The 24,545-nt window shown below is 37.1% G+C and overlaps 2 protein-coding genes across 7 annotated transcripts in view; one reads left to right on the top strand and one right to left on the bottom strand.

Moving 5' to 3' along the window:
• Positions 1–11,335, top strand: part of LOC135102404 (uncharacterized) — a 198,364-nt gene extending 187,029 nt beyond the window's left edge. For all 3 annotated transcript variants that reach the window (XM_064007653.1, XM_064007631.1, XM_064007643.1), the window contains 5 exons: positions 5,723–5,825; positions 6,205–6,366; positions 6,792–6,982; positions 7,511–7,719; positions 9,261–11,335. In XM_064007653.1, the coding sequence (XP_063863723.1) occupies positions 5,723–5,825; positions 6,205–6,366; positions 6,792–6,982; positions 7,511–7,719; positions 9,261–9,421 (826 nt within the window). In that variant the 3' untranslated portion in view covers positions 9,422–11,335. The remainder of the gene's footprint in view (positions 1–5,722; positions 5,826–6,204; positions 6,367–6,791; positions 6,983–7,510; positions 7,720–9,260) is intronic.
• Positions 11,336–16,421: 5,086 nt separating this feature from the next.
• LOC135102393 (uncharacterized) lies at positions 16,422–23,087 on the bottom strand. Of its 4 annotated transcripts, XM_064007615.1 has the most exons (8): positions 22,936–23,076; positions 22,357–22,546; positions 21,816–21,938; positions 21,394–21,531; positions 19,794–19,965; positions 19,428–19,556; positions 18,175–18,297; positions 16,422–17,854 (listed from the first exon to the last, which is right to left on the bottom strand). In XM_064007615.1, exons 3-8 carry the CDS (start codon positions 21,917–21,919, stop codon positions 17,732–17,734), a joined length of 789 nt encoding a protein of 262 aa, XP_063863685.1. In that variant the 5' UTR covers positions 21,920–21,938; positions 22,357–22,546; positions 22,936–23,076; the 3' UTR covers positions 16,422–17,731. The 4 variants fall into 4 exon arrangements, with proteins under 4 accessions (XP_063863685.1, XP_063863675.1, XP_063863656.1 ...); XM_064007605.1 differs by lacking the exon at positions 22,357–22,546 and having other exon boundaries at positions 22,936–23,087; XM_064007586.1 differs by lacking the exons at positions 22,357–22,546; positions 22,936–23,076 and adding an exon at positions 22,102–22,336.
• Positions 23,088–24,545: the final 1,458 nt, after the last annotated feature.

Below are 24,545 nucleotides of genomic sequence, written 5' to 3'. Positions count from 1 at the left end.
TGCAGTTTATCGTACGCCGCTGTTTGGAGAGCGAGGGATGTAGGAGAATGCAGAAGGGAGGTTGCAGTGTGTGTGCGTGCCGGAGGGGGAAATGAGGTGCGTGACGGCGGTGGCTGGAGGTGCATGTCTGGTGTGCAAGGCTTGCTCCCTTGTGTGTGACTATCGCTGTGGAGAAGGTAGAGTGGCTTGAGGAAGGAGTGGTGTTCTGAAGAGGACGAGGAGCAGGGAGGGATGAAAATTACAAGGGATTATGAGGGATTTCAACCATCAGTAGAGCTGTAAACCATTCTGTGCCTGTTTGATTTCATTACGCTACATTAACTTAAACACTTGCTACTTATGAAGACAAGAGTTACAGGGAATTACAAGGGATTTAAAACTAACAACAACGGACTTTCAGATTCTGGTTTGACTGTTTGATTTCACTACACTACGTACTACTGTGTTAATTAATGGTATCAGGAAAACACTTGCCACAGGAAGACGAAAGTTCGAGACATAAAACAGCAAGAGATTTTTATTATTTTTATTCCAAGGCTGTGTTATTTTATGACATTGCATTACGTATATTATTAAAGAAATGTTAATTACGTATAGTATCAGGTAAAGGCAAACGTTTAAAACAAGGAGAATGAAGAAAGGAGAAAAATGCAGGATAGTCATGATTTGCTTCATTAATTTCTCTCCTGCATAGTGTGTAATTATTCCAGTGCACCGCCCACGTGGATACATATTAACATTTTCTTTTGCATAATACTTTAACCCCAGTCAAAGAAAAATGCAAAATTCATCTGGCAACATGTGAAATTCAGTTTATTTGTGTCAGGAAGGAGCTCATGGGCTCCCAGAGTATTTAGTGATTACAGTTAAATTTTACTTGCGTGTGGGGAAAATATTGTTACATTTTGGTGTGTGTGTGTGTGTGTGTGTGTGTGTGTGTGTGTGTGTGTGTGTGTGTGTGTGTGTGTGTGTGATTACCTTGGTCTTGGAAATCACATACAGGTCTCGTGGCTGCCAGCTGTATCTTCCCGGGCTCTTCCCTTAGAGCTCTTGATGGATCTATGGGTAAGACATCCTTCACACATTCTGCCCTCTTTGTCGGGGAGGACACCAACTGCTCGCTCACTAGTCCATGTCCTCACTGAGCAGCAGCACTGTGTGTGTGTGTGTGTGTGTGTGTGTGTGTGTGTGTGTGTGTGTGTGTAAAGGTGTTCCTGCTTAGATGTGTTACATAAAATATGCAGACGAGCAGCAGCAGGAACAGCAGTAAGTATATTTGCATCTTACAATAATACGTGATGGCAACAGCAGATAAGGTTGCACGCCTCACTGGTAACACGACGAACAGTGAAGGACATCCCATGAAAGTGTTGCTCTATATAATATCACCTCTCTCTCTCTCTCTCTCTCTCTCTCTCTCTCTCTCTCTCTCTCTCTCTCTCTCTCTCTCTCTCTCTGCATTTTATTCTATTGGTCTTCGTGTCTGTGTATATGAAGGTTATTAGGACGGTCGCTGCCATGGGAATGACACGTTCTCCATTGTGTGAGGAAGGGATGAGTTGGTGTAGTTTTATCTGAATATTTGTTTGCATGCAGCCATGGGAACGACATGCCCGCCGCTGTGCCAGGACTGGGAGAGGCGAGGTAAGACTTGGCTTCGTTAGAATTCGTCAAATTAAAGGCTTTCGTATCCCTGTTATTTCTGTATTTTGGCATAAATTTTGGTACAGTATCTACATAGGGGAACGGGCGTACACGCTAGGGAGATATGAAATGCAACTAGTATTTCCTTTTTCTTTAAGAGCATAAATATATGCTTTCAGAAATCAGCTACGTAAATGTATTCAGCTGTATTTTCTCTCAACATGTAGGCTACACCATGCGTCCACTAGTGTGCGGTACGGTAGCGTGACGCAGGGATAGAAGAGCAAGCATGATAGTCTATAAAGCTTTAGTAGACGAGTATTTACTGCGAACCTTTACCTGTTGTTCTTTTAGCCTTGGGTAGCGACTGTTACTATACTCTAAGGTTTCAAGTGAGGAAGAATCATCCGTAAATAATTATTCACTTTGAAAAATGCAGCATGGTATTTGTATTACCGAAGAAGTGAACGTTTGTGCTTCATGTGAGGCAGAAAATATCACACACTCAGTCCAGTGATCTGAATACGAGTGAATGCGATTTTTCTAGCAATGAGGTGGTTTTATTAAAGTTTCTGATAGTAACTGAAATAGTAAGTCATAATTATGTTGTTATGAAGTATATGTTGCGTATATTGAGAGTAGATAAACATAATATCCTCATAGATTTATTGAATTTGTCAGTAAATTATAAACTGAGCAGTCAGTTATCTTAGCGAACCTTATAGTTCAGTAAGGCACACCATTCGTTCATTCATCTAACTAATTGAAACTACCATTTCGTATCACACCCTCCATGAAGTATTTCTTTTTGCTCTTTACTATTCTGGGTAATGAAGCTGCTTGAGATAATTAAAACTTGCACGTGTATAGGTTCGACTGAGAGAATAAAAAATGTAAGGATACAATTTAATATGTTACAGTACAGCTTGTCTTCAAACCAGATCTCTTACTCACTTTAAGCACGTATTTAGATTATGTTCTGTATAAAAAGAGACACTTTATCAATCCCCACAACGAAGTAACCTTTCTCTCGACAAATCGCTGAATAAGAATTGACAGACAGACGACTTAGGTACGACAGACGACTTAGGTACCTGTAGATCGCCTCACACTTCTGTTTCTGTGAGAGGGGGGGAAATAACAAGACAATAGTTTGTTATTACGCCATTGCAGCGCATCTGACTGAAGCATGTCTTTCAGTTAGTATCAGCCCCACAACACACACACACATTAACGAAGCAAAATGTAAGCAGGATGTAAATGTGATTAATATATATATATATATATATATATATATATATATATATATATATATATATATATATATATATATATATATATATATATATATATATATATATATATATATATATATATATATATATATATATATATATATATATATTCTATACCGTGCTGTGCTGCGGTATTGGACTGTGCGAACCTTTCCCGAGGTGAACAACCAAAGACTCCTTCAATGCTGTGCGGATTACTAGTTTACTATAGACGTTTCTCTTCTCGTCTCTCTGCTGATAAAAATCTCAGCACTGTGATCCGAAACTGAATTATTATTATTATTATTATTATTATTATTATTATTATTATTATTATTATTATTATATTGAGTTATTGTCTAGACTGGGAGGGAAAGACTTGTTTTAATAAGTAGTGGTAACACTAAGCAAGGACGCTGCCTTTGCAAGTTATTTTTATAATTAGAAAAAAAAAAAAAAAAAAAAAAAAAAAAAATATATATATATATATATATATATATATATATATATATATATATATATATATATATATATATATATATATATATATATATATATCGTAGTCATATCTATATCGTAGTCAATTGAGCCGTTTCTCTCCAGTTTGTCCCCTTTAAATCCTCTTGTTTTCGTAACTCCAGATGTATCCTGGCATTTCTGATAACGTTCATCGCTGCCGTGTAACGTTATCGTGTGCGATACAACCTGCTAGTGGTCTCTCTCTCTCTCTCTCTCTCTCTCTCTCGTAGCCTTTAAAGTCCGGTCATACATGCTCCAAACTTGGGTTCGGAACATAGCGGGAAGTTTGCAAAGAGCACGTCTCACACATGCCAACAACTACTTAGAAATCAGTATGAACGGTGTTCCGGGCATTGATTGTGAGTCTTGAACATCCTCAAAGCATTAGGAGGAAGAAGCCGCCCACACTTTCCAGATAGTAATAAACACAACACAACACCTTGGCGGACGGCGACAGGTGAGATATGTGAGGAGCAGCTGTAACCGCAGTTTTTAATAGAAAGCCGTATTTCAACAGTGTTTTCGTATGTGATGATCATTTGTTGTACGCTGTAATAGGGGCAGTGGTTCATTCCAGCATTGCTTCAGAACATGAGATGGTGTCATTCATTTACCAATGTATTAATCATACACAACTTTGCGTATACTATTATTCATGGCAGGATATTACTACGTGCAGCCAATGTAACGTCGGTAAGTAGCATTTGAACATTTGGGATTTCTTCCTTCGATTGAGCATCGCCAGGAGAATTTCACCTCGAATGTTCAAGTATTTATTATGAATTTCTGAAATGTTCGATGAAGGTTCAAGCGAAGGAAGCAGTTCGTGAAATACCGGAGGCAAACTGGTGCTTCGAACATGTGTGTGGACTTGCACAGTCGTGTACTCTTATCCCGAGGTTTGGTTTGTGAGGTGACGGTGGCGGCACTTTAGGTAAGGCTCAGGCTGTACTGCACTGTTGTATGTTGAAGTATTTAATCATTATTGTTATTTAGTTGAATAGTATTTGATACAATAAATGTACAGGTAGCAGGCTACACCTTGCTCTTTCTGCTGCCATATTCTTGATATTTGCATCTTAGGGTTTAATAGTTGAGCGCTGATTCGGCAACTTGTTAAACCTAGCAAATTTTTTTTTTTTTTTCTGAACTGTTATTGGCTGCCACGGCTTTTGTAGTTACACTCGTAAATTACCAATCTGCTATTCCTTAAACTTGGAAAATCAAGTCTGGTAGTCTGTCTTCATATAGGGAATCTACAAATACATTGCTATGACCGATTTAGGTAGATATTGAAAAACGGTAATTAAAATAATCTTCATAAGCTGCATTAATATTCTCACGTATACTATACACGGCCTAGATGTGTGTGTGGTGTTCATTGCTAAGGCCACAGGGACGTCTTTGTTTGTGACTAGTCATTACAGTTGATTGGCTCCCTTCAGCGTTTGGTGTAGTGAAGGTGCGTTGCTCTGTGCCCATCAGATTGGTATTGAGTGCTTGTGGGATTTCTTCCTCAGATGAGAGACAACCATGCGTAATGAATACATAATTACGTAATTAATGAACAAGTCCATTAGAGGACACCCATAAAAGGCAGAAGCTGAGAGTCCGAGGCATTCACAATGACAGGCACATACATTTATATAAATCAAATAATTCCAGCCTATTTGTTACATTCGTCTATGTGAAAGTCAACTAAAACTAATGAATATTATTATCAATTATTTAGCCTTGGTGCTTGGGGGCTGCTTTTAAAGGAGAGGAATCATTTAAGACGGAACAAGGTAAAACGGACAACTGGGTTGAAAAATTCAACTTATATAATTGAAAATGCATGCAGTGGTAACAAGTGCTATTGCCAAAAGCTTGCCTGTGTACGAAGACCTGCTGATACACCCAACAGCCATCATACACTTGATGGCAGTCTCAGTTCAGCACTATTCATGAACCAGTTGTCCATTTTTGCCCTTTTTTATTCATACTTCACGAATTTATCATTAAATGTTGCACGTCATAGATTAACCACCACCCTTCCCCTTTCCATTCCCAGGAAGCATCCAAGGCTGGCATAAAAAGCTGTTTTATTATTTATTTATTATTATTATTTTTTATTATTTTTATTTATTTATTTATTTATTTTTTTTAGCTCCATCTCACACCCATTATTTTTCCCCAATAATAGTGATCTGGTTTGCAAGCGGTTTTCATTTTATTTATTGTTCTGCCAGTCTGCCTGTTTGTTGTATTGTATTACTTGATGGGGTGTATTTTTTCCAATTCAGGTATGTCAAAGTGTACCTGCTCCCTGACAAGTCCAAGAGTGGCAAGAGGAAGACCAAGGTGAAGAAGCACACACTAAATCCTGTCTTTGAGGAGATCCTGAAGGTGAGGCTTTTCATTGTTACCTTTTTTTTTCTCTCTTCCTCAGTCTTTCTCACATGACTTCACTATGCCTTGTCGATATGAAATTGCTTGAGGAGGTTTGCATGTCACTTGAATAGAGGAGCAGTATAGATATATGAAGTTTTGAAAGAATGAAGCAAAAAAGTTGTATGAAGAAATTAAGTGTAGAGTTGTAGGTAGCTTAAAATTAATCCAGATATTCCTAAGGTTGTAGGAGGGTGTGTGTTGGCTACCCTCCTTTGCATTGGATGTTGGTCTGATGCTACATATGATCATATGATTGCAACAGAGAGAGAGAGAGAGAGAGAGTAGCTTAGTTCTACCACTGTTCTTTTCAGTAAATTTAGCTTCTGCGTTTCAGTTCAGCACAACCATGAGTGAGCTGGAAAGCCGCACACTATGGGTCTCTGTGTGGCACAGTGACATGTTTGGGCGCAATGACTTCCTAGGTGAGGTAGTCATCAGCCTGGCAGACACTGTGTTTGATGACGTCTCCCCCAAGTGGTATCCTTTGCAGGACAGGGTGAGTGGATCTTGCAGTAGCACTTGTATAATAAAGATTCTCTCATGTACATTAGAGGTACAGTAGTCGGTTAAAAAAAGATACATTGCAAATATGCAGTTTGGTGCTTTATGTAGTTTAATTCACAGCTATATGTGAACAACAGACTTTAAGATTTATTCTTCACTAAATTATTAACTGGATTTATCGTTCATTTGCCTCAAAGGCAATAACTCTGGCATACTTAGTATTGCAGAGAGTTGAAAAATGTTAAAACCTGTAAATTATATCTGTAAATTATACCCTCTAATAAGGGAAAGGATTTCAAGTTTATCATATATTTACATATTTTACTGACTACATATAACTATAAAAGACATTTTATGCTTATCACCTTAACATACATAACATTAAGTACAGTTAGGCAAATTTATTAACTATTGCAGATGGAACCCTTGGAGGAGCTGAGTTACAGCCCCCGGGGTGATCTCATCCTGGCCCTCAAGTTTGTGCCACCTGATGCAGTGAGCAGCAAGAAAGCACGCCGCTCCCGAGGTGCCCTACATGTGCTGGTGAAGGAGGCAAAGAGTCTGGCAGCAGTGAGGCCTCATGGCACTGCTGATCCCATCTGCAAAGGGTAAGCTCATAAAATGGATTTGAAACCAATATGTAACTAATAATCATTAGCAGTAATTTGCTTGGTTTCCCTACATTTATCACACTGCATTGGCAAACTGCATTACTGCAAAGATGAAACTGGATGGAGTAGGGTGGGTTGTGGTTATTATGCATGAATTTGGATCACAAACTGTTGCTTGCAGAGAATAAAGGTGGAATTAGGGTGGTGAATCATTCTGTAAATAGTGTGTTTATGACAGATATTATATGTGAATACTAGGAAAAGCAAGTCATTTTTTTTAGAGGTAGTGATGTGAGGCTTTAGTGTATCTTACAGGGTACATGTGCTAGTAATAAGAGGGAGGAGAGAGAGAGTGGAGGAAGTCAGAAGTGTTAGGTAAATCCTATGTTAAGATGGGGGAGAAATGAGGCAGGATAAGTATGTCATTTACACACATCCTTCCCCATAACATGCACACACAGAGAGGTAGGATTCCAACTTTTTTAACTTGGATGAATCCTTACAAAATCTCACTTATATTTCCAGGCTGCTTCTTCCCGAAAAGGGGAAAGCCTCAAAGCAGAAGACAAGTGTATGTCGCAAGACACTGAACCCCACTTGGAACCACACACTAGTCTTTGATGACACCAGCCTGCAGGAGCTGACCGAGAGGGCACTGGAGCTCTCAGTGTGGGACCATGATCGCTTAGGACCCTCACATTTCCTGGGAGGCTGCAGGCTAAGCTTAGGCAAAGGTGAGTGCTTCATATTCTTCCAGATCTCACTTTTTTTTTTTTTTTCACATAAGCTTGTCACTGAATATGTAAAATTACCACATGAAGGGATTGAAGATGATTGGCTGCGTCTTTCCTCCTCACTCACATACAACTTTCTTTCACTCACATTTGCCATGGTATAACAATGTAGTTTTATCATATCTCCTCCTTTTTATAGAGTGACAATTTTTTATTGGTACTGTTGGACAACAATTATGGAAGTCAGACATGTTGTTTATACTTAATACTTGTTTAGTTTTTTTAAATAAAAAAAAAACTAAACATGATGGAAATGATAATTTACAATACAGCTCTGCAATGCCTTATTTTTATTAGGGGCAGTCTTTGAACTATAACTGGAACAGATTATCACTGCATCACAAAGTAAAGTCTCCTAAATGTATATAATACGGTCAGATCATGGAAAACATTACATAAGCATATCATGGACGCTCATATGCTAGAGTGGTATATTATGAATGGGTTTTCCTGCCTCTCTCTGCCCAGGAAGAACATCTGTGACTGGCTGATACTTGAGGCAGCCTCTCTCTCATTTAGAGGCCTCTCCCTTCTGCATTTTTTTTTTTATATTTTTTATTTTTATTTTAATGTAATTTGCTTATTTTAGGTAGTACATACTTGTTTTCACTATTGGACAATACAATGATCTGGGATCACTCATGAGTTAAGTGGTATGCTCAGATGATGCACAATTGTCATTCTGCAGTGATTGACTGTTGTCCACACAGCACATCTCTTCCTAAAGTGGTGCCTTTTACTCTTGTGCTCCACATTGTTAACAAAATATAGAATAAAAAGTGGCATAAGTTATTTTTTATTATACCTTGTATTAATATAATCTTTAGTTGTTTTGAATTGAATAACATTCATGATCCATCATCATTCTAGTATCCAGTGGTGAAAGAATAAGTATGTATTATTCAAAATAGTGAAGAAAAGTAAAATATGTAGAATGGCGAGGCCTCTAGCAGGATACAGGCTGCCTCAACGATCAACCATTCACAGATTTCTTCTTGGACAGACAGAGGCAGGGAAAACCCACTCTGGCAAATCTGTTTATGTATCCTCAGGAAACTATTAACTTGCATAATTTTTTATCAGTGATCTAATTATACCACATCATTCAGGAGCCATATCCTTATGTGAAAATTATTTCTTTCAGTGTTGATTTAAAGACTGCTAAAATAACAATGATAAATAAACCCTCTTATAAACATTTCAGAGTTACCTTGCAAATTCACATTTACAACTATACCATAATTACTGAATAAAACAATACCAAGTACAATGGTCTATCGTGAACAAAAGATGAGCTATGACAAAGATACACACACAAATTATGCTGAGGGAAGATTGAGTGACAGGAAAACTGTGGATGAGTGAAGGGTGCAGCCAATCAGGAGACCTGTTACAATAACGCCTAGCAGGTGAATAGCTTGCTTCCTCTAGTGGAGAAGAGTATTCATAAAAGTTACACATACCTCAATTGTATGCCGCAGGCAAGCATGGAGGACGGCCAGTTGAATGGATGGAGGCAGCTGGGATGGAGGTGAAGCTGTGGGAGCAGATGCTGGACCGGCCCAACCTGTGGGTGGAGGGCTCCATAATGCTTCGACCTACAATGGACAAGCCAATCTATTCCTCCTCCATGACAGAATAGATTGAGCAAAACATGTAAAGCTTGAAGCATCTCAAACAGTCACTACATTCACATTCCAGGATAGGACATTTTGTTTGAAAATTGTTAAGTATTAAAGGGCTGTTCAAAATAATGGTAAATTACTATAGAGTATTTAATTTAAATACTGTTATATTGATATATTTTTATAAATTATTGGAAGATGAAATATACAGCTGCCAGTATCCATATTATGGAAATTATGAATATTAACCATTTCAACCAACAGTAACACATTACAGACTAAGTATTCTTAAAATCATAGTATATGATGTTCCTAATTTTGTAAAAGTTTAAGGAAATAATTTTTCTTAAGTCAGACATTCCAATCACACTTCATAGTATAATTACTTTCTCAAAAAAAGTTTTCTGCAAGTGTAGCCAGTTAAGAGCTGATGAGGTGTTGATTGATGTGGCTTGTACCAAAGACTGCTCTGACAACCATCACAGCGGCCCAGAGTGTGAGGGGGTAGTGAGCTAACTGAAAAAAAAAATATACATATATATATATATATATATATATATATATATATATATATATATATATATATATATATATATATATATATATATATATATATGTAATATGTTAAAAAGTATAAAGGTGTGTCATGAGATGTACATGTAGGCACTGGAGGGAGATGGCAAGCACTGTGCTGCTCAGTAGGTGTTCAATTTGTTTGTGTTGTAACTCCAAGGAGGTTACAAGAGACTGAAGTGAAGATGTGGAGTGAAAGAATAATGACTGAAGACTGCAGCTTCAGATCTGTTGTTTTTATTGTACATCTGTAAAAACTATTTCAAATAGAATGTAGTATATGAACATCAATTGGTTTTTGAGCTCAAAATGTTTGACCAGAAGGGCCATCAAAATACTTGTGATCATGATTGTTATGTGATTGTAACCAACAAACCTTTCATTCAACTGTTTGATTCTTGAGAGATAGCCCCCTGAGGATTCACATTAGTCATATGTAGCCTTAGATATAACATGTATTTTTGTACCAGAAATGGAGATGAAGTTGGGCAGGTGTTACCAATCTCCTGCCACCCAGTGCTAGCAGCTATGATGGTAGTTTTCTTTAACCATACTTATGTTACCATTATCATTCACCGAGGTCACTGGTATTGACACGCCTGCATAATCTTGTCCTATATTTGTTATCTGGAAAAGAAAAAAAATTAAAGTTGCCAGTAACCTGGCTGAGGCTACAAATTACTCACAAGATGTGCTGTTTGACAGTCAATGTTAGCTTAAAGCTGCACTGGGCACAAATACACTCACATGAAAAATAAAATTGTTGTACATTGCAATTTTTCTGAAATGAATTATTTCTTGTATAGTGTGCCAATGAGGAATGTATGCTGGAGGATTTACAATTTATGTCACTGTACCTATTATTCATGTTTGTATATGAAGAGTGTATAAAGAATGGCAGAAGTATTTAAGAGGAGGAGGATGGTAAACACTTAATTCTCCAACCCTTTTATTCTGCTTCTGAAATACTTTTCTCAGTGTGCCAAGGGGAACACCTACCCATTTGAGACAACCATCCCATCTAGACAATACCAAGCTTTTCCTTAACAGTATGATGAATCTGTAATTAAAATGAACACTAAAGGGGGTACACTTGGTGTGTCCTGAAATAGACTGATAACATTATGCAAGCAATTAATCTTGCAATTAATGCTTTATCAGTCCCTGTTGAGGCCAAGCCCCACCATTGCTCTGTGCTGTGAGTGTGCCCTCCTACTGTCACCAACACCACCTCAGCTGATAGGACTAATGCCTACACTGCTTCATCATAATTGGTTCCAGTCCCATTCCTTGTTCTGTTATATTCTCACATGTAACTTAAAATAGAGCTTTATCATGTTTAATAAAACTAAATGAGCCCTGCTTTTTTCTTTTACCTTGTGTAATATGAAACAAATGCAGCAGATAAATATTTTAATGAGTAAAAAATACCCAGATGATGACAATCCACAAGAGGAGGATTGTAGAAAACAGAACAAAAAAATTAAGGTACAGTGTATGGATTAAGTATGTTGACTTTAATGTGCAAGCATGGATGGTGAGCTAGGAAGAACAGCTGTGCATGAGAGATAGTGGTTGGATCTAAGGAATCTGTGAGCCAGGAAGGACAGCTGTGCATTAGAGAAAGTGGCTGAATCTTTCAGGAATCTGAGAAAAGAAAGGTTGGTAAGTATGGAATTAGAAAGGACTTACATGATGGAATAACTGCAACAACATTGACTTGGATGAAAGGCAATGATCAACGATTCACACAGTTGATTTAGATTGTGGAAGTAATGAAAATGTCTATAACAGATTTTGGTATGTCAAGTGAAAATGGAGTAAAATGATGAGTGTCATTTTTAACCCATAAAGCCACATGCTTTTCATCTCAATCCTGAGCCCCAATTGATTTTTTTCTTATTACAGAAATCAATTAGAAATTATCCAACACTAAGGATAAATTGCTTATTTTTGCCAGTAAGGGGTATGGTTATGGAGTGCACTGCAGTTCATCCTCTGGCCTGGCTACCAACCTCCCTCATCTGACACTGTATTATTCTTGCTTTAGTGTTGTTTGTATCTTTATGACTACATACATGCACAACTGTGTAAGATTTATAGGAATAACCATTTGTGGCATGGTATGACAATGCTAATTCCACCAATCCACTGGTATTACCATGTGGGCTTCCCTCATTACCACTAGCATGATGGACTTCAATCTCAGCCAGTTCATCCCGAGTTGGCTCACACTCATCCCCAGATGACTCTCACTCATTGAACTCACGGTGAGAGTCCAGAGGCATATTCAGAGTGGAGCAGTGGCAGTCAGACATTGTATAAACATTCCTGGATTCTGTCACCACAGCACATGGGTCGAGTAGATGAACTGCTATTTCTCATTTTTTTGCCCCAAATTGTTCATTTTTACCTCCTAATTTTGCATCTCTTCTTAAACCTATCACGTAAAACTTTACAGCACTAGCCTCATCTATTCTTCCTCTTGAATATGCATTAGACCTGAAGTTCATAGAGTGAATGCTTTGGCTGTGGCAAAGTGAGGAATATAGGTGTATGCAACTTTTGCCTTCCCACTGCCTTGTGTGCAGCTGGGTGTGGCATGAGTCAAACGACACTCTATCTCTTTCTCTGAAAGAGAGAGAGAGAGAGAGAGAGAGAGAGAGAGAGAGAGAGAGAGAGAGAGAGAGAGAGAGAGAGAGAGAGAGAGAGAGAGAGAGAGAGAGAGAGAGAGAGAGAGAGAGAGAGAGAGAGAGAGAGAGAGAGAGAGAGAGAGAGAGAGAGAGAGAGCTACCACGTGGCCATTCTGGAAAACGTTAACTACCATACAAGCCACGTAAATAAAGAGAGAAGTTGGTGTCAGATAAAGCCATCAGTGGACCCTCAGTGGACAAATGCAGTGTCAGCTATAGCCAACAGCAGGGCTGTGTAAGTTCTCTTTGGCTAATGATAGAAAATAAAATTGCTGTTGGTGATTGCAGTGAACCTGACTTAATAATAATTTTGTTTATGATTACATGAACATTATGCATTTATTTTCTTTTCTTCCACTAATTACTAGGCTCACTGGAATAACAGATACTACACCAGCTTTCTGTTCTGTTCACACTTGCACAGAGTCTGTGTCAGCTGACTACTTTAGTGTGGCTGAGAAGCCATGCATAGGTGGGTTGCCAGCAAGGCCAGTCATGACCGGGGTAGCTTAGCATATGCCCGCTCTTGGATTGTACTTGCTACCTTTATACCCACAGTTCCTCCTGTCCTCCTAGAATAAGAGTCTATGTTAAAGATTTGTGTTTCCTTCATCCACAACTAAACATGCAACATGACACAAGTGGTTAACAATATATAAAAAAAAGTGTGTTTGAATGTTTTCTGTCCTTATTTTATCCCTTGATCTTTTCCAATGTTGTTTTATCCCATAATGTACATAATGGTAAGTGTTAAGTTACCAACTTTGAGCAGCATTTGGCCACAAGGCATGTTTAGACAATGGGCAAAAATGACCTATTTGTGCATTTTAGTGCTTTGGGAAACCAAAGAGCTGGGGGAGGTGATCAGGTGGAAATGCAATCCTACTATTTCTTAATGAATTGTCACTGAGGTGACCATGGTGTAACAGTTAGCACATTCTGGCAAGTGGAAAGTCCCGAGTTTGATCCCCTGGTGGTGTGTTTGCCTTTTCTGATGAACACTCTACTCTAACATGGTGCAGTAAGTAGGATCTATATTCACATTCCCCAAAATTGGCCTGGCAAGGGGCCTTAGGGGGAGATGAGGGTTCAAGGGTTGTCACCAAAAGGAAACCATGGTGTTACAGTTAGCACATTCACCTGGTAAATCGAAGGTCATGGTTCAATCCTTGTGCAGTGTCTGTCTCTTCTGGTGAACCCCTTGCTCTAACACATTCTTTTGGGGAAAACTACATGTTTACTTTTCCCACCCTAAGACAACACTTTCTCATCACGTCCCCATGCTGATGTGCAAGGTGGAAGAGAAAATGACAAACAGAATGTGTACTGTATGTCTACATGTGATCATTCTCACCAAAAATCCAACATTACAGTATATATGTAGTAGTACACATACTGTCAATAAACTAAATACAGATAAATTCCCTGCTAAAAAAAATTTCCCATATATCCAGATAATTAATACTACCTTTCCTAGTTTCACAGGGCTACTTCTACTTTGTCAGCATCGAAATCTGCCACCCTAAGCCACCTGCATACACGCCTCATTATCAAGACTCATACTCAATTACACTTTCATTTTAAAGTGTGAAGAATTTTGAAAGTTTGAATTATTTAACATACTAACTTTCAATGTGAGTAATGACTCTTGCCTTAAGCCCATGAAAATAGTAAAAGGTGAGGTGGGTTTGGATTTAACCATTAAAAATAACCTATGGGTCGTCAAGTCCATATATTTAATGGTGGGCTGAGCTAGTTTCCCTTCACAGAGACACTACTAAGCCAGGAAGCACTGAGTTAAATTAACCATCAGGAATCACAACAAAAGAAATCACTTAGCTGGACGCCGGCTGCTGGCTGTAGTGCTGAGGTGTTATGGCGTCGGGGACTGAGCGAGCTTGGAATCCTCCAGGTGGTTTGAAGTATAACATACTGATTAATCTGGCCACTATAATTTTCTTGTTTTCTTTTTTGTTTATGTCCTGTCACTAAACAGATCTTAGCTAGAATTCCTTAAGGCTGCTGCAATGTTGGGTCTTATACTCAAACGTCGCTATGCGCAAAATGATGAATGAACCACATGGACTACCACAAAGCTGCTTCGCTTCACTACTGTCATTGTTTTGTACGGTACTTCCGAATTCTAAAAATTTCTTTTGCTTCTATTTCGTATTTGCGTCTGAAAAAAACTGATTACGTGGTCGCTACGTTTCAACATAAACATGATGTGAAATAATATTTTGGGTTTTATTTCGCGAAAAAAAAAAATAAAAATAAAAATGTACAGATCCAGACTAACGTAATTTACTTGATACACGGGGCGTTGGTTGTATATGCTCCACGTTGTTATCACTTCCCTTGAGTGACCTAACCTGACCTAATCTGAGCCACCAAGGCGCAGCCTGGGGGAATTCACGTGTCAAGGACACGGGCGGCAGCACCGCACGCCCTGTATACGTTACCAAGTGTACTGTAAGATATACAGCATCGTTGTTCGATAATAAAAAAAAAAAAACATCAAATTAATAATACTAATAAAAAAAAAATAAAAAAAACATGCAGTCGTACATCTTAGGACTTTTAAATGATTGTGGCAAAGAATGACAGTATTAGAGAGAGAGAGAGAGAGAGAGAGAGTGTGTGTCTTCATATGGCTGTTTAGCCAAGACATTGTTGTCTTGGCTTTGTGACAAAGTTTTACAACAAAATTCAGTCATTTGTGCCGTGTCACGCGTTGCTGTGCCATACGCGCACATAGTATAATGAATCTAGCCTTATTACTTGGTAATCGGGTGTTTGCTGTACCAGTCTCGCATAAATTATACGTTCACAGTAAACAGCCTTATGAAGACTCTCTCTCTCTCTCTGACGACAATGTCAGGTTTTGTCTTGAAACATTTCTCCATGAGTGTCACCATTTGCGGTAAGAATAAATAAATAAATAAGTAAATAATAATAAAAAAAAATAAATAATAATAATAATAATAATAATAATAATAATAATAATAATAATAATAATTATCATTATTATTATTATTATTATAACAATAAATAAAAAAAATAAAAAAAAAAAAAATAATAAATAAAAAAAATAATAATAATAATAAAAATAATAATAATAATAATAATAATAATAATAATAATAATAATAATAATAATAATAATAAAAGAGCCAAATATGATAAACTGGCAAACTGCCACTGACAGGAGACGAGAGAATTTAGTGATTCATACTCAGTTAAGGCAATGTTGCCTCGAGGGCTTCCACAGGGTTTGCTTGCATCTGGTCTGATCAGCAAATCAGTTGAAGTGCTGGAGAGAGGATGGACGTATGATGGTGCAGTAGGTGCTGCTTTCGGAACTTGGTATGGTAAAACCTTGGTATGCTACAAAAGTTACCCCATACAATGTAGTTGATGCAGTGACCACTCATTCCACTGAGGCACCAAGGCTAAGTAGTAAAATGTGTCATTGACAGTTTGAGTCTATGCATGTATGCCTTATTTCATTTGACTTCTTAAAGGAAGATGTTCTTAATGCAGTATAGAAAGTCCAACAACTTACAGACTGATATGAACATGAACAAGCAGAAGTATGATCAAAAGCCTAGGAAATGAGCATCAGTGAAAAAATATATAAATAGTAGGAATTTTATATAACACAGAAGACCAGTGTACCCATGAAATCACATCATGATATTATTCTTAAAGTTTCTGATAAGAAATTCTAGGTAGGGAGATGAACACATAAATTATCACTACTTTCAAATCTATTTAATAAATATTAAAAAAAAAAAAAAAAAAAAAAAAAGATATTTACACACAACCTCAAACAGATTGTAACTTTATACATCTTCACAGTGATTTTGTAACTGACAGTGGTGATGCTCTTTGAGGATAAAATCAAAACAATTATTATATGAACCTGGGTGTGATGTCACATTTTCTAACATCAATTATTTGGGCCAAGGAGCTTACCATGCACGCAAGCATGCACACACACACAAGAATGGTGGATGACGTGTCCATAAGGCCATTCATACAAGACTTGCAATCAAACAATAAAACTCAGGCTACAGATTTCTGATGCTCAAAGGAAAAATAAAGACACTTGTTTTCTCTTGAAAATACAACTATAAAAACATCATTCTTAAATGGCAACTAGGGTAAGGCCAGGACATAGGTAGATATACCATGTTTGCTAGAGTTGTTACAAAACTTTTGATATTTGTAACAGGCACTATAAACAAGGTAAATAAATAATAAGTATACTGTTGACATAAATATTATAATATTCTCTCAAAAGTAAACTTATTACACATAGATATCTATATGCCAATAAACATGGTATGAATATTTTAGTATTGCTAAGAAACTTTTATAGCAGTTTTAAGGCAGGCAAGTATGGTATGTTAACTATATTGAGAAGGTAATATGAAGAAACACTAGTGGGAAATATGTTATTTAACTAATGATAAAATATTTTAACTCATGAACAGCAACACTCACACCTACCCATCCTGACCGAGGCACTGTGAGGCAGCGACCTCAACCTAACATCCTACTTTAATTAACTGTCACACCAGGTTTAAGGTGTTCAAGTATCTCTAGTAACAATTTGAAGGAAAATAAGTAGGAAATATCATTCAGGTACTTAATGAGGAATACAGTCATAAAAATAGAATGGTGAAGTCATCACAAAAGGTGAGGCACTGGTGACCTCAACCTGACATAAATCATCTTCCCCGTGTCCACCAGCAGGTGACTTACCTGATTTTATATTGGGAAAAAGTGGCAGAGTTGTACCCACACCCTGATCCCACCCTAGTTGCCCTCAAACCTTGAGGCGGTAAGACAGAATAAAAAAAAGAACAGATTCATAACATTTAGGGAAATGTTACATAAATTTCTCATTCATTTTAGCATTTGAGAGATGGATAAGAATATGACATAATTTTTTTAAATATAAAGTCGATACATTGCCACATGATGGATGAATGAGTGGGAGTGTTACAAGACCAGTAATGAAGAATATATATGTATAAGTTTGCATAACCACATTTCACTGCTGATTCAATTTATTCTTACGATGATCCTCGAGAGCTTCTTCCATCTTGCCCAGCTTTCCCAATACAGTGTAGAGATTGTGTAATTCCCAGTGAGTCCAGGCCATCCCTCCAATGAACTGGAAGAGGAATGCAATTAAAAAAGCTTGTTATTCACCACATCACATTATATATACATGTCCAACATCGGCCATCTATGAAATACTGACAGCTGATATAACAACATACTTCTTTATTGCAGTTTGCTTGGTAAAAAGAATAGGCAGTTCTCATAATAATAATAATAATAATAATAATAATAATAATAATAATAATAATAATAATAATAATAATAATGATAATAATAATAATAGTAATAATAATATTAATAATAATAATAATAATAATAATAATAATAATAATAATAATAATAATAATAATAATAAAAAGAAATACTTACTTGTAATGCAGCTAGGATATAAAACTTGGGTAGAATGGGCTTTGTTATCTTGTGAATCTCCATCAACAATAACAGAGGTTTCTTGGCATCTGGCACAGGGTATGTGAACAATCTGGCAGCAAACTGTAATAAATATTTGGGAATTACCTATAGCATGATCACTGTCAAAGCATGGTTCCATGCTTGAACATGTTTAGAGCAGCTTTTGTTCCCTGATGGAAGCTCATCACTCTGCTGAACTATGTGTAACATGTCTGTCAAATCTCTCCCCATCCAGGTCCCCTCTTTCAGATCTCATCCTACAGCTTCATTGTGTTGCCTGTAGGTGTTCTCCCTTCAAAATGTTCAAGACAGTGCACACAGTCAATTTCAGCCTTTCCTTCCACTTGTCCAAACCATCTTAGTCCGTTTTCATCACTTCATGAAAACTTTTAATTATCTTGGGCCACCTCTTACAGTGACAGTGCACTTCCATCTCACCAATCTTTTTTATTTCCTGGGAGGGACTGCTCTACTAGTCTTGACCCCAAGTATTTTGATGCATCCTCAGCTTTTTCAACTTTAATTTTTTTTTTTTTTACATGTAAGAGGCTCTAGCCAAGAACAACAAAAAAGAAGAAAAGAAGGACCACTAAGGTGCTGGTCCCCAAAAGAAAGTGGGCAAAAGGATTATCTACAATTGAAACCTCCCTCTTCAAAGAGTTCATGTCACAGGTAGAAGGAAATGTAGAAGCAGGCAGAGTTATGGTGAAGAGTTCAGCTTCAGAGATAAATGAAATGGCAGTGGTGTAATCAGGCTGCAATAGAGGAGGAAAGTATGAAGAATAAAAGTTGTTGCAGATATAGTTAGCTTGGTACCAGAGGTAATGTGGAGGGTTAGATCTAGGAAGACTTTTACGTTTTCTGTTGATGAAGGAGTTTTTGCCTAGATGGAGAACAGTCTTGGCATGAGTTTGGGCAGAAGTGTAAGATGCATAAATTTCAAGTAATAGAAGACTCAAATCACTCTGGGTTGATACCGGAAGTATAATCTGACTTGGGGACATTTCAGGTCCTCTCCCCAGGTAGGGACTGTGAGGTTGATGTATCAGTCACCATATTGAAATTTTGAATTTTGAGTGAAAGGTGCATGTAGTGTTGTGTGAAAGGGAGTTGTTTTTTAAGGATTTGCTATGAGTTGTGTTGTGAGACACAAAGAGAAGAGAAAGAGGTTGTTCATTAACTTACCTAGCATAGACAACAGGATTACTCACCTGCATTGCAGCCAATGGGGCCAACATTAGTGGATAGACAAAGCCACAGAACAACTGTACCATCCCTCCCCTCAGCTCCACACACACAGGACACTTGAAGGTTTCTAAAATCAGTGGACGGTGTACAAACTGAAAGAAAAGCATCTATTTAAAAAATCCCTTAGGTTTGCAACAACAATAAAACAGCACATGCAACCTGCTTCAAAGGATTCAAAGTCTTGAGATTTGATTATATCGTGAGATGATGAGATCATCATCATATTCAATATTGCGTAACAAGAAGTCTTGAATATCTTTATTGTTCATAACCATTGTATACTTGCATTTCAGTACTTCATGGCTCAGTGGGGAGTACGTCTGTCTTACCTGATGGTGGAGCATACCCCCAAGAAGAGATGGTGCAATAATCACAGGAAGAAGGGAGCTCATAAATGCCTGATTTCGCAGTTTGACAACTTTGCGGTAATAGGCATTGATGTAAGTAGCAGAGCCAGTGCTGAGAAATGCTGAGGCAAACATGAAGTGTTTCAGTGCAAACCTGCAATAAGAAGTCACTTAATGCACATACAGTTGAAATTATTGATTCAGATCAGTAGCACTCCTAAGTCAAGATTATCAATGAGATCTGAGATGGACAATCCTAAGTATAAAGAGCCACACACTAATATTCACTTTGGAAACACATAAAAAAGACTGAGACCTATCTGTAGTGTTTATGATACATCAAGGTGGAATGAGGGGCTAGTTGAAACAAAGTGGCTACACTCTACATCCACACCCACACCCAAACAAAATTCACACAAGCACATCCTCTCTTCTTCTTTCTGAATCTTATCAAATTCATTTGCTAAATCAAGTTTTGGGTCAAATTACACTATCCTATTAATAGATGGATTTTTCATGAGCAAACACATTACAATTTGGTTATGAAAATTCTAGTCGTGCAAGAGCTCACTGGAAATTTGAAATTTTCCTTAATAGCATGTCATCTCAACACTTGAAAACTTCTTTTTTTATTTCTACATAAAGAATTCTTAACTGTTTGCACTCCAATATTGTCAACTTTTGGTTTTATTTCTGCCATCACACCATCCATAAAGAAGATACCCTGGTAACTTGTCATGGAGAAATAACCCTGTTACACATCTGAAAGTATTTCAAGACTGAGTCATTTCTCTATTTAACTTGTTACAAGCCTTTGTATCCTTATAAAAAGTTTTCATTTCATTAAACATCCTCCCACATACACCATACATCTGAAATACATCCCACATTACCATCCAATCAACTTGCCATGTGCTTTCTCAAGAATTCTCAAATGATCTTCCCAGTGTTAGAAATGATAGCCTAGTTGCACATTCTACCACCAAACTGGAAGAACACAACTCCCATATTCCCAGTGCATCTTAATGGATGACTGAAAAGGATGGAGAAACGGGACTGGAAATCCTTCTATATTTTTATTTCCATAGTGAGAGAAGTATGATGTCTTGTCTTGGTTCCCCTATCTTTAAAGAGGACAACAGCTTGGCTTTCTTAATTGACATTAGAACAATGAGTATGTTTTTTTTTTTGTGTCAGTAGGCAGTCACACACAGAAGGTTGGTATATACTAAATCTTATTATTTTTCAAGCATCAACAAGAGTTTTCAATTAGGCATTAATTTACTAGTATGAATAAGGCACATTAGATGATGCAGGTCAACCATAACTAATCTGGCATCAGTGGGATTTGTGGAGAATACACTTAATCCAAAAGTTAACCACCTCATCCTACCATTAAAGTACCCTGTAAAATCAGTAATAGTTATTTAACCTGCCATTGCCAACACTGTAAATTTACAGCAACTCGCATACCCATGATCATTGCCAATGACGTGAATTTATGGCAGGAGCTTTAAAATATCCTAGACTGTATGCTAATTGAATTTAACAGAAAACACATTGAATGTATTCCAAATCTTACTCTAGTCTGTGAAGGTTTAGGTAGCCACATGACAAGATGCCCTTGGAAGTGCACTTACTCACAATTTCAGAGTAATGAGTGTGACATAGGGTTGTGCCTGGAGTGTTGCTTCCGAGAATACCACATACTTCTTCACCTCTAAAAAGATTAAGTACTGCTTATGAATCATATTTTTTTTTAAAGAAGTGCCACCACACACTCAGTCACATGCAAAAAGCCTACTGATCATTTAGTGAGATGAATAACATAGTGCCAACCCTCATTCCAACACTTACTACAAGTAGCCTACCAGTCATATGTACATTGGCAGTGTGGTGACATACTATTAATGAGGTGACGACACAGTTCATAAACATTGGTGGTAGCCACAGATTGCTAGCACCACAGACACCACTAATCTCTATCACTCATTAGCTACATACACATCAGATGCTGGCTTCCAGGTCATAATTAAGTCTACTGCTTGTGTCACAGCAGCATTTGCAGACTGCCTTTCATTGTCTCCTTGCCTCTGAGAGTCAACCATGGTGTAGCCAATGTGGGATCTGTAATACAAAGGAAAAGATTACAAAGAAAAATACAAAACTAGAAAAATGTAAATACTCAAGCTCCATGAGTCTGATTGTTCTTACAAACTTCTACATAGAGAATTGACCAAAAAATCACATCTAACTGCTGCAGAACTAAAGGAAAGCCGTCTAGTCTTACTGAAAGATGCATCTGTTCACTGCATACAGCATCACCTGCAGAAAGAGCTGCACCTCCCAGCCCACCATGCAGTCAACAAACCACTTCTGACAGTCTGTATGGAGAAGGAAACACTTCCTTTGCCAAGAAGTGTGCTTCATGAACCATGGCAGATTGGCAGAAGTGATAAGATGAGTCCACGGGACTCATCACCACCATCAGAAACTTCTCTGTCAACCGGTACAAGTCTGCCTACACAGTCAGCACAGTAAATACCCAAAATCTGTGATGGTGTCAAAGTGCTTCAGTGGTGTGTACTTCCTTCCCAAGAATGTGATGATGAATGCAGATTAGTATATCTTCTGGTTTTCTTCCACACACGCACAGTTGTCTCACATTCACCCATGACAGTACCCCCTTGTCATAGGGTAAGGAAAGATTGAAGTTCTGCAGTAGCTGGGCATCCCTATAAAAAATGCCTGGCACATCATGAAAAGAAATCTTCAGCCCTGCAACGCTTCCTGCATACCATCAAGACTAGCGTGCAAGGAAATGGACTTAAGACTAATTCAAAAAATTACAGTACTGTGCCAAAATATTATACAAACAGAATAGACGTGAAACAGTGATTATAAAAGCATAACCTATTTTTTTTTCTTTTTTTTTATGAAAATTACGTCATGCAGACCGGAGATCCGGCTTTTTTTTTTTTTTTTTTTCATGCGGTGACTATAGGTTCAAAGTGGGGTCGGGGCAGACGAATCCTGCAGGCCCGCGTCCCATGAAAGTAGAATGAACTAGATATATATACAATAATGTAGAATGCGTCGAGATGTAGCAAATGGCTAGGCAAACCTGTCAGGGATGATGTCAATCCGTGAAATCAAGTACACATGTCCTGTTCGTGTGTGTGTATCCGGCTTTGGATGATACTCGTTTGTTTACATCTGCCGCACACCGCGGCACACGTCCTTTCACAACGGGGAATTCGAATTATTATAACAGTAAACAGGTTTCCTTAGATTTCCTTAAACCGGAAATCTAATTTTCTTAGAAATTTCCTTAATACGCAAAATTTCCTGCCCCTTCGCCATAAATAAATAAATAAATAAATAAATAAATAAATAAATAAATAAATATATATATATATATATATATATATATATATATATATATATATATATATATATATATATATATATATATATATATATATATATATATATATATATATATATATATATATATATATATATATATATATATATATATATATATATATATATATATATATATATATATATATATATATATATATATATATTAGTTCTTCCCACTTCATCATTATTTATTCAATTTATTCACATTATTCCGTACGTTCTTAACCATTTCATATGCATCGCATCCAACCTCCATTTCCATATATTAGGTGTACATGTTTCATTCCACATGCTGTTGTTAATAGCACTACTTCCTCATACAACCTTTTGCAGTCTTTCTATGCAATTTATATGTAAACATTTAATTTATTCCTCTCCACACCTTTCTCGCTGTGTGTACTCTTAACTTTACATCTATTCGATGGATACTATCTACTTATTCAAACAACTTCATTCATAATTACATTCCTGACATCATCTACCATCTTCATTTATTTTATTACTTTACTTTAATGTTCATATCACCTCACTTATGGTCCCATATATCAACCAATCACTCTCCATCTCCTTTCATGCTTTCATGCACTCTTCACAATTTCTTTACCATCAATCTAAATCTCTCCACTACCAGTACAGAATTATCAGCAAGCAAAAGGTGTTGCAGATTCTACTCATTCCCATCACCATTCACAAAACCTAGCTTCTACCTACCTAGCATTCCCACATTCATTTCACCAAGGACATCATTCATTTCCAGTTTTCATTCTCTGATCACCATTTGCTAATCAGAAAAGTTGAAATAGGTTGTGGATGGATTTAAGTTTAAAAGACACAAAAGAAATGGTAGGAGAGTTGTTGGTCTCATGTCGCCAGATTTTTTAAAACTTTCATTTCAAAAAGTGTTTGTGAAACTTAGCTTCAAATATAAGATCAAAGAGAATATGCAGGAAATCCATTATATATATATATATATATATATATATATATATATATATATATATATATATATATATATATATATATATATATATATATATATATATATATATATATATATATATATATATATATATAATTCTCTTTTTGCCATACTACACCACTCCTGCTTCCACTCCTTCTCATACTTCATTTGACTCAGCGTTTTTAACTCAGCGGCGTTAGACAAGGGTAGTTCTTCTTGTGTATTGCTATGCCAGGTTACTGATACAGTAAAATCCCTCTCATCTGGCATTCGAGTATCTGGCAGCTTCAAGTATCCGGCACATTTTTTCCCCGAGTCTTAAAATCAATAAAAAAAACAATGTG

Source organism: Scylla paramamosain, chromosome 1 (genome assembly GCF_035594125.1).
Source record: "Scylla paramamosain isolate STU-SP2022 chromosome 1, ASM3559412v1, whole genome shotgun sequence".
NCBI classification, from domain to species: domain Eukaryota; kingdom Metazoa; phylum Arthropoda; class Malacostraca; order Decapoda; family Portunidae; genus Scylla; species Scylla paramamosain.
This window is presented reverse-complemented; position numbering and strand designations above follow the sequence as displayed.

Coding starts and splice junctions, on each gene's coding strand:
- LOC135102393 (XM_064007586.1), bottom strand. CDS start 22,241: ATGAAGCACACTTCTTGGCAAAGGAAGTGTTTCCTTCTCCATACAGAC. Junction 21,939..22,101: donor GTGAACAGATGCATCTTTCA/GTAAGACTAGAC, acceptor TTTGTATTACAG/ATCCCACATTGGCTACACCA. Junction 19,557..19,793: donor GGGGTATGCTCCACCATCAG/GTAAGACAGACG, acceptor CTTTTCTTTCAG/TTTGTACACCGTCCACTGAT.